This window comes from Hipposideros armiger, unplaced genomic scaffold, assembly GCF_001890085.2.
Source record: "Hipposideros armiger isolate ML-2016 unplaced genomic scaffold, ASM189008v1 scaffold_310, whole genome shotgun sequence".
Taxonomy (NCBI): Eukaryota; Metazoa; Chordata; class Mammalia; order Chiroptera; family Hipposideridae; genus Hipposideros; species Hipposideros armiger.
This window is the reverse complement of record NW_017731660.1, coordinates 295,965-306,498: the sequence shown is the minus strand read 5'-3', so window position 1 is coordinate 306,498 and position 10,534 is coordinate 295,965. Positions and strand designations below refer to the sequence as shown.

The 10,534-nt window shown below is 52.4% G+C and overlaps 1 protein-coding gene across 3 annotated transcripts in view; it reads right to left on the bottom strand.

The window, feature by feature from the left end:
- Window positions 1-5,797: 5,797 nt before the first annotated feature.
- KCNIP3 (potassium voltage-gated channel interacting protein 3) overlaps window positions 5,798-10,534 on the bottom strand; it is a 71,863-nt gene continuing 67,126 nt past the window's right edge. For all 3 annotated transcript variants that reach the window (XM_019660016.1, XM_019660018.1, XM_019660017.1), the window contains 4 exons: window positions 9,638-9,745; window positions 8,941-9,045; window positions 8,323-8,385; window positions 5,798-7,808 (listed from right to left, as the gene is read on the bottom strand). In XM_019660016.1, the coding sequence (XP_019515561.1) occupies window positions 7,761-7,808; window positions 8,323-8,385; window positions 8,941-9,045; window positions 9,638-9,745 (324 nt within the window). In that variant the 3' untranslated portion in view covers window positions 5,798-7,760. The remainder of the gene's footprint in view (window positions 7,809-8,322; window positions 8,386-8,940; window positions 9,046-9,637; window positions 9,746-10,534) is intronic.

Here is a 10,534-nt window from a genome sequence, read left to right as displayed (position 1 = left end):
GGAGACTGCAGAGAACAGGGAGACGGGAATACATAACTTAGGCAGAGGTCAGGGGGCCATGCTTTCCAAATGCCAACTAGTGGATTTCTGCTTTGAACAAGATGGAGTAGCCGGTAAGGAATTCACCCTCCTGCATAAAACAACCAAAAAACTCAAAAGTATACACACTCAGGATTTTCAAGAAATTGGACCTCAAGCAATGAAGAACAGTGACCTCAGGCAGACAGGAAACAAATGAAGCAAGCCCTGTGGTGCCCCAGCTTAATGCTTTGAGAGAGTTTCCAGGCTGTGGCACAGGGAGGGGGCACTGAGGTCGAGTCAGCATACCCCAAGAGTCATAGTAATGGAGCTGAGGGCTTGGTCTCACCAAGTATTGGAGAGACGAGACCTGGGCTGAAAGAGGACTCCATGTTCTGTAGAGGTTCTCCCTTGAGTATTCAGCAGAGTACGGAGCAGTGCTTGCCTGGAAGGCACTACCTGAGACCAGGCAAAAAATCATCAGGAAAAATTAGAGCAGTGTCAAGAGATTGCGCAAGGCCAGGAACAGTGCCTCTTCCCACTAGTCGGACTGAAAATAACACAGAATTCATGAGATGTTGGGTGGCATACTCATAAAGGTCTTGCCTCCGTAGTGGGAAGTAATGAGCCCTAAACCTGCCCGTCAAATCATAAAATCAAGACCCAAAAGGATCAGACTGTCTCCAAGTAGCTTAACTATCTCACAGACCAAGCTCAATCATGTTTTTAGAAATTACAAAAATGTATATCCAGTAGCCAACAAGATGATTTGGTATCAAATCACAGATTACCCAGGCTTGGAAAGAAACAGGAAAACATGACCCATAGTGAGAATAATCAAGCAATTTAATGCAACTCAGAAAAGAAAGATGTTAGCATGAATAGACAAGGATATTATAACAGTTATAACTGGACTCCATCTGTTAAACATTAAGTAGAGACATGGAAGATATTTTTTAAAGGACCCAAATCAAACAATTCTATTGATGTAAACTGTATTGTCTGAGATGAAAAATACAGTAGGTGGATTAATAGCAGATTCAACGTTGCAGAAGAAAAGATTAGTGAATTTACAAAGAGCACTAGCATTTTGGCTAGAGCCGCCATCTTCTGGTAATTTGCCAAAATGACCAACACAAAGGGAAAGATGAGAGGCACCCGCTCTATGTTCTCTAGGCCTTTTAGAAACACGGAGTTGTTCCTTTGGCCACATTCATGCAACTCTACAAGAAAGTGATCAGGTAATGGTTAACATCAGTAACAGCAGCAGTTACAGTCCAGTGAACAGTTGCATTCCGGGAACATTGTGCCCCGAGTCTACATCAGCGGTTGCCCAACAACTAACAACTGAAGTCTGAGAATACTACGTCCCAAAAAGCTCCCTGCTAGATGTACTCAGAAACATAGCTTTAAAAACCCTGACACACCTCATTGGGGCTGTTGTCTCTCTGAGACTGCCCGTTCTGCTTAGAGCATACTTAATATCTTCTCCTCTTCAAGTCCTACTTTGTTTTGTGAATCCTTTTACAACCCTCGAACAACCACAACAGAAAGGTGGTATTGTAGACATCAGGGAATAAGGATTGTTCAAAATGGAACGCCCCAAGAATGTTCCTATTGCAAAACTGGGAGAGTCTACAGCATCACCCAGCATGCTGTTGACACTGTCATAAACAAACAAGTTAAATACAATATCTTGGCCAATTAATGCAGCTAGTGAGCATATTGATCATTGTAAGAGCCTAGATAGCTTCTTGAAGCCTGTGGAGGAAATGATCAGGAAAAGAAGGAAGTCAAAGAGAAAAGCCCTTAGTTTCACTGAAGTGCCAGCCTGACCCACCAAGAGAGATGGAGAAGTGGGTTCTCCACTTGTGAGAACCAATGGAAAGGAGCCTTGAGGATTTTGCATCCTAATTGGCTGGCAGTTGGTTGCTGGGGATTGACTGATGGCCTGCTCTTTGGGGCCTGATTTTTAGCTTCTGGATGTTTTACTGTATTTGGTGATTTTTTTTCAAAAATGGCGGGGTGGGGAGGGGATTAGAAACGCTGCCTGGCTTCGTGAGCTGTGCTCCTGAGCACAGGACACAATCAGAATTGCTCAGGAAAGGGAAGTAGTAGGTGGAAGAGGGCTGGGCTGGGCTGGAGGTGGGTTCAGGCACCCCACAATGCAGGCCAATGCTTCAAACAGACTTTGACCCAGGTGCCCCCAGAGAGTGGCTTGTGACCCTGCGCTGCCTGCTCCCTTGCAGTGCCTTCTTCCCCACCACCTTCAGTCCAGCGGCATTACCGACCACCCCCTCCCCCATGTGCCAGCCACAGTGCCTTCCTGGGGTTCCAGGGGTCCCAGGGGTGAACACCATGGCTCTTGCTTTCGAGATACACTCAGTCTGGTAGGGGAGACAGCACTGGGCATGTTTGCGCCTGGCCCCCCTTCCCTCAGGGCTCACTGGCATCTAGAAAGCTCATTCCACCCCACAGCTGAGCTTGACGTTGAAGCTGTAGCAATTGAGAATTTTTCAGCTAAAAGTGCCAGACAGCCCAGTTCTAACTGGCTTGGGGGGAGGTGTGGGGTGTGGGGGGATCCTATGAGTGGATCTTATAAGTGAAGAGTCTAGAGATTAGGAGGGGCTTACCTAAGGTGCAGTTTGATTTTGAACTCAAGGGTGACCCCTCTCCCCCACCACACTTGCTTTTTCTGTCTCCTCCCTCAGCCAGCACTTTTTCTGCTCTGGCTTCATTCCCATAGCTCCCCACAGCTACAAAATGGCAGCACCAGCCCAGGATTTACCCCACAGCTTCAGACAGGGAGGGAACAGAGCCTTTCCCAGCATTTCCAGCTCGGGTCTCCCTGGCCTTGTTGGCTGTGATCAGGTCAGGTGCCCACACTTCAACCCATCACTCTGACAGTGATAGCCATGCACCAATGGGCTTAGGGTCCCAGGTGTCCTGGATAGAGATAGGGGGAGGGATCCCCAGGAAGACTGAGGGCTACTGACAGGAAAAAGAAGAGACTGCAGGCAAGGCAGATTGGTGTCCAATCAGCTGACCTTCGTCAGTGCCCCCGTGATGCCCAGGGATGTTGTGAGACAGAAGACCCTGAAGGCCTTTATTGCCTGGGTGGGGGTGAGGGATGGAAGGGGGGTGAAGTGGGGATGGCGGGGCCGTCTCTGGCAGAGGGGTGAGGGAGACATAGATCCTGCATCCATAGGAAGGTTTGGTAATTTTCAAAGCCAGCCAAGAGAGCTGAACAAAGAGAGCCCTGTGCCCAGGTCAAGGTTCGAGAGCAAAGACAGGTAAGGCTGGGGCAGGTTAGTTAGAGGGAAGCTGGGGTTTCCTGCTGGGAACAGACAGAATAAAACAGCATCTGGCAGATGGCAGGGAGCCCAGTTCTAGCACTGATGGCCCTCGGCAGTCGGGGGAGCTGTCGGGGAGTTTATGTGTTGAACAGTCTCCTGACTGGTGCCACTGCCACCCAAGAGAGGGCTGTGCAGGGAGGAGCCTGAGTACTTTCCAGGGCCACACGGGGCCTCCTGTCAGGCTCAGCCCTATTACACTGCCCCTTCTCTGGGACCTCTCAGCTCTGGACACTAGCTAATTAGACCTGTATCTTCCCTTTGACATATATGCAATTCCCTGTGAGAAAGCAGGGTGTGGGTGAGGTGAGTGGAGTTTCTTCCAGACACCCCATCTTGGCCCTATGCAGTCACAGGGTAACTCCTGGCCATGCTGGCTCTGGTACAGGCCACAGGCACCCTTTCCTATGCCAACTGGGCCCCACCTATCTCCCTGCTCTCCTCTCCAATCTCGGAACCCTGCTGAGCTAATTGTGCAGGCAGCTGGAATCTTCACATTCCCTTTATGACCAGCTGGTTCAGACAAAGTCCATGCGATTATCGCTGACCCAGGCAAAACCAGATTTTTAGTTGTTTCCAGTGGAAAGAGTAACCTAGATTCCTAGATACTCCATAATATTGGAAACTAAATTGTCTATATTTTATTATTTTTTTTTAAATTATTTTTTATTGTGAAATGCATTTTTAGAATTAGTTTCAGCTGTATATCACAGTGCAATAGTTATACTTTTTACCCCTTGAAGTGAAATTGTCTATATTTTAAAATGTTGAATCTTTCATTTCTGGGATAAACCCAGATCTGTCATGATATGTTATATATATCATGTATATATAATGTTGAAATGAGATAGATAATATTCTGATTTTTATACCTTTGTTTATAGTTGAGAATGTCCTGTAATTTTTCTTTCTTATCCTATCCGTGACTGATGTTTTAAAAATCCTGGTATTCCAGCCTTTAAAGTGAGCTGGGGCACACACTCTTCTTTTCTCTTACACCAACACCCAGAGAGAGGGAGAGAAGGAGAGACTGGAACTTGTCCAAGGCCACATGAATCTTGTCGCCCAGATCAGGACTGAGGTCTCCTGACCCTGAACCCAAGGCTCCTTCTAGACCCCTCACTGTCACTCAGTCACACAGAGGACAGAATCCAGATGCCCCCTCTGAACTGAGTGTCTGGGTCAGGAAGGTGCTGAGTAATGAATGGGAAACAGACATGGGTGGATGGGTGGATGGATGGATGGATGGATGGATGGATGGATGGATGGATGATGGATAGATGGAGGCTGGATGGTGGATGGATGGAGGCTGGATGGTGGATGGATGGATGGATGGATGGACAGATGAATACATGAATGGATAGATGGTGAATGGATGGTGGATGGATGGTGGTGGATGGTGGTAGATGGATGCATGATAGATAAATGGGCTTTCACTGTTCTGAGCTCTGTGACCCATCATGAAGTGGGTGATTCAGTGTTTACGCTCAGCCTGGAGCCACCATCCTGTGTCAGAGTCCTGGTTCCACTCTTTAATGAGGTCCTAACACCTTTCAGCTGATCTTCCGCATCATGTGCCCCTCAGGATGTGGTCAGGGTGAACGGGCTCAGCTTAGTGACCAGCCCGTGGCAAATGCAGGCTATCCCATCCAAGATGGCAACGTCTGGCTCCCTTTCTGGAACTGTCCAAGGCCTGGAGCTCAGGCTGGGTGGAACCTATGGTGTGTGTGGAGGTGAAAGGGGGTCCTGCCATCTGCCTTCCTGGCTAATGCCCATCAGCCAAAGCTGGTGACCCATGGAGGCTTGCGTCTGCATCACTGTGGAGATGATGTCACATCGCCTGGGGCCTGGCCCTTCGAGCACTGCCAGACCCCCCAGAACCTCCCTCGTCCCCATTCCCGAGTTGGGAACCCTCCTTTCACTCCTCTCCCCAGGTTCTCATTTCTTACCCCTTCCGTGGCATAACCCTTACTGAGTTTACACTTTTGAAAATAAAAAGCAGAAAAGGAAGATGTCTTCAGGCAAATTCTGCTTCTGCTCTGTGACCTGCATCCTCCAGCCGAGTGGATGCAGTGTCCCTGCGAGGGGACATGCAGAAATTACTTCCTGGAACTGGTGAAAAAGAATGATCTGGGAATGACATACAAATGACATACAAAAATCCCCAGAAGACACCCCGCCCCACCAGCGCTGCATGGACACTACAGGTCTGGTGTTTCTTGTAAAAGCTTTCAAGTGCGGCCATCACTTCCCAACTCTGCCTTTGGTGACATCACATCAGGAGCTTGAAATCAAGTGCAGAACTTGGCAGATGCTACAATTCAGGCATTAAACACTTACCAGCATAGCACTGGGCCAGAGCTATGGATAACAGCAGGGATGGGAGGGGCTGGACCAAAATTCAGTCAGGACAGAGCCAACAAGAGTCCCTCTCCTTTGTCAAGTTTATTTTATTAAAATATACAGGACTGAATATGGGTGGGTGCTGAGAACAGGAACCACCCTCCCAGGCTGTGCCCAAGGGAGACGCTTCTGCCATGCAGACATGCGGCCAGTCTGTGTCCCAGCGTCGGACACAGGCCCCTCCTGGCTGGACATGCAGCCAGGCTGGCCCGAGGCCAAGGGGGGCAGAAGCATGGTGGTGACCCTCTCCTATGGCCTTGGCCCCTGAGAAGCAGAGCTACACCAGCTGGGAGGGCTGGGCTGGGGTTGGGGGAGAAGATCCCTGAGCCAGGGAAAGCTGATGCCCTCCTGGAGGGGAGAGGGACCCCCAGTCAGACTGGAGATGGGGTGTCAGTGCAACTCCAAGAGGAGGGCCACCTGTATGTGGGTGCCAAGGGGTCCCCGTAGCTGAGCCAGGCCAGTCTCCACGGCCTGCGCCATCTTGCCCTTTCTCAAGGGTCCTGCTCACTCTGGGGCCAGGCCTGAGTAGAGATGGGGTGGCAGCTGATGGAATGTATGTATGAGAATGTCCTCGGAAGAGCCCACGCTGCCTGGGCAGGTGGGAGCTGCTTCTCTCTCTGCCTGTCTCCTGGAAGTTCCTGTGGACCTGACACCGGCCTCAGGCCGTCAGCCCTGACTGCTGGCTCTGACCTCAGGCAGAAATCAACCCCATCCAGAGTAGAACCCAGCCAAGTAGAGTCCTGGGATTTGTGCTTTTGAGTGATTGTGAGCTGGGCTGGGGATGGGCTTTGAGCCCCCACTGTACTGAGGCACAGAACTGACCCCTAGCTTCCTTCCTTGGGTCACCTGTATCAGGGCTGTTGGGACCCAGGCCTCAGGCCACCAGGAGGGCTTCTGTCCTCAGCTCTCCCCGTGGGCTCGATCTGAGCTGCTGTGGGGGCTTGTGCTTTCTGGATGGGGTTGGGGTGAGCCCGTGTGGAGATGTGGCCACACTGCTACGGGACCCTAACTAGGAAGGGGGCTCAGCCGAACTGTTTGGCCAAGGGTGATACAGGAGAGGACAGAGAGAGGGAGAAGCCCTTCCCAGGCCTGCTTGTCACCCGGGCTCTCCAGCTGCCAGTCCTTAGCCACATGACCACATCTCAGGACCTATGATGAACTTGGGGTGAATAGCCTAGTCTGAGGGGTGTGGGCAGCTGCCCCACTGCACCCCCTGAGCCAGGCCCGGGCAAGCAAGGGAGGGCTTCTCGCCCGTCCACTGCAGTGGGCAGACAGTCCTCCTCACATTGGCCACCAGGAAACCCAACCCCAAGCTTGAAGGGCCCCCTTCCTGAGATGGAGGGACAGTGCGGCTCAATGACCCCTTATCAGTGGGGCAGAGCTCGCCCAGGGTGTCTTTCCAGGAAGCAGCAGGCCCCACCTCCAACACCTCTATCCTAATCTGAACACCCTTGACCCCCTAGCTGCCCGGTGAGGGGCATTCTAGGAGTATGGTTAGTGGGCAGGGAGTGGCTGGAGGCACATGGAGGCCAGAGCAGCCCCTGGGTTGCAGGAGGGAGGGTCCAATGGGCTCACACAGGAGGGGACTTTGCTCTGGAGACTGGACCCTCCTCTGCAGGGGAAGGGAGCACGTTTCTGCTCACACCCAGCAGCCAGCAGCCAGCAGACACTGCTTTTCCAGCTGCCCACCCCAGAGGCAGCCTCACTCACTGGCCTGGGACAGGACTGGCTGGGAAGTGTGGCTCACATCATCTGGACCCAGCTTCTAGCCAGATGTAGTCCCACCCTGACCTTGGTCCCCCTCTGCCAGCCCAGAGGAATGGTGTGTGTGTGTGTGTGTGTGTGTGTGTGTGTGTGTCTGGAGCAAACTGTTCACTCTTTGCAAGTATATTAGAAAAATGTTTCTCATGGAAGCTGCTCCTGGCAGGACTGAGGTTTCTTTGGGGGCCATGGTGGCAAGGGCCACTCAGGGATCCCCGACATGTCCTAGATGACATTCTCGAACAGTTGCATGGAGCTCATGATGTTCTCGTCCTGTGTGGAGAGGGGACGAGAGGTCTGGTCAGACCCCGAATGGGCAGGGCAGGGCAGAGCTCACCGCTGGCCACCTTGAACAGATTCTCATCAGGGGCCTAAACCCTTCAGAGACAGTTCTGTCTGTCTGTCTGTCTGTCTGCCGAGGAGGAATGGGTCATGCACACCCTGTCTTGGGCCCTCGGCCTGACTATAGCTCATCTGGGGCAGCTGTCTCACTGTCGGACAAGACAGGCCGTGCAGCCTGATGGAGGCCGGGGTGACTCAGAGGCCACTGTGAGAGTGAGGCAGGCAGCTGGGGCTGTCCCCTGCCCCAGCATGACTGTACATGAGGGCCACAGGACCTCATCAGCCTCCCATTGGCCCCAACTCTGCCCCTCTGACTCTAGGCATGCAGGGGCAGGGCTGTGGGACAACATGCCCAAGTGGGCTGTGCTGGCAGGAGCGCATGGGTAGGGGCCCAGAATTGGCAGGGGCAGGATACTGGGTGTTTTCAGCCCCTGAGGCCACCTACCTTCTGGCAGGTCTCCAGGAACTCGTCAATGGTCACCACCCCATCCTGATTCCGGTCCATTTTCTGCAACCCAAGCCATGCCCTTGGTGAGTCTGTGAACCACCAGGGACAGCCCCTGCCCCAAGCCTGAGGACATGGAAGTGGGTGGGCTCCCTCCTGTCAACCTGTCCCCTACTCTGTATCCCAGTCATATAAAATGCTTTCCTCAGCCACTCTGCTCTCCATCTCATGGCTGACCTCTCCCCAGTCTGCCCTGCATCCCCATCTGCTTCTGATGACCTTCTTACACTGGGCTTACATTTCCCAGAATGCACCCTGACAGGCAGCCAGGGTACATGGAGCAGCTGAGGCGCAGGAGGGCCATATGTCCCATGGACACAGAAACAAGTCACCCCAACCCCACCCCTCTCAGACAGACAGCCTCCTGGGGGAACTGGGGGAGCTTGTGGAAGGCACCAGAACACTGGCAGGGTCAGGAAGTGGGGATGGTGTTTTAATTCACTCCTTGATCCTGACCACTGGGCCGGATGGGACATGCCAGTTTAACCTCCTCATGGAAGGGGGAGGCCCAGAGAGCGGAGTGGCTTGCCCAGGGGTGCCTGGAGCTGGAGCACTCACCTGGAAGAACCTCTCCACATGCTCCAGAGGCGCTTCTTCCCGCAGGAGTGGGTAGGTGTACCGGCCCATCATGTCATAGATGGACTTCATGATGGCCAGCATTTCCTAGAGGGGCGGAGGGCTGGCATGAGTCTGAGTCTGTTGCAAGGATGGGGGTGCAAGGGCCCGAGGGGTGGGGGTTGCATCTAAGAGAGGAGGGCCCCCTGCAGGGCAGCTATGAGTCAGTGGGAGGGGCCCCATTGGCTGTGCCCAAGGCCAGCTTCAGTCTCTCCCAGAGAAGGTGGAGACAGAGTTTTAGGGCAGTCTCCAAAATTTGAAACTGAAGCAACTATTTCACATACAAAAAGTGCTGGTGCCAAACCCCCCCCGACTGTGGCCCCTGTGGTGAGGGCCCCCCCATGCCTTAAGGGACCACACTGCTCTCAATTGGTGGCTTCTTCACCTGTGTCTCCCACAGGCTCTCCTATAAGAAGGATGATCCGAGAACACTTGTTGAACTGGATCAAGATGTGTGTAAGGGACACATAGCCCCATGCTCCCACACCCGGGGGTCCAGGACAGACAGCCAGGGAAAGGAGGAGAGCCCCTTGGTGGTTGTCCCCACCACCCCTCATCTCTGGGTGGGGAGGGGACACAGGATAGCCTGGGCAGCAGCAGTGGGGCGGGGCAGACGAGCTGTGCCCCAGCCACTGCGTACCTCTTTGGTGATGTAGCCGTCCTTATTAATGTCATAGAGGTTAAAGGCCCACTTGAGCTTCTCCTGGACTGTTCCTCGCAGGAGGATGGAGAGGCCCACCACAAAGTCCTGGGAGGAAGGGAGGGTGAGGAGTGACAATGCGATACCCACATTCTATTCCCAGTCCCTGTGTAGCTTCCACTGAATTCACAGCTCCAGAGGCAGGAGTTTCTAATACCAAGTGGGCAGACGGTGTCCATCAGGGTGGCAGTGTGTGTGTGTGTGTGTGTGTGTGTGTGTGTGCGCGCGTGTGCATGTGTGTGCATGAATGCGTGTGCATGCGAGCATGTGCATGTGTGTGCATGAACATGCATGAGTGTGTGTATGTGTGTGTCAGTGCATGCGTGAGTGTGTGCATGTGTGAGTGTGTGGTGGGGATGGCATGGTGACTAATACTGACCCTGTTAGGTAAAGACACTCAAACATGGTGTCTCAGACCACGTAATGCAGTGCTGTGACAGAGGACACCTGGGGGTGCTCTTTCATAAAAAGGGTGTTCCACATGTAGTTTACCAGTACCTGCATGTCAGGGTGCTTGAAAACTCCCAGCTCCAAAAGCTAAGCTAACAGTGCTCAGTTCTGGGATCGGGACAAACCTCTGATGGATAATGGATTACTAGTGTGACGAGGCAGAGATGTTCAATGGCTTCCATGTGGAAACACCAGCTGTTTATTATAACAGCTGGTGGGACACAAGTCTCCCTCCACTCCCGGAAGGCTTGCAGATTGAGCCTCCCTGCCCCGCAGGGTCCTCCAGGCTGTTTTTTTTAATTAATTAATTAATTAATTAATTTTATTTATTTTATTTTATTTATTTATTTATTTTTTTATTTTTTTTTTTTTTTAGCTGAGCCATCC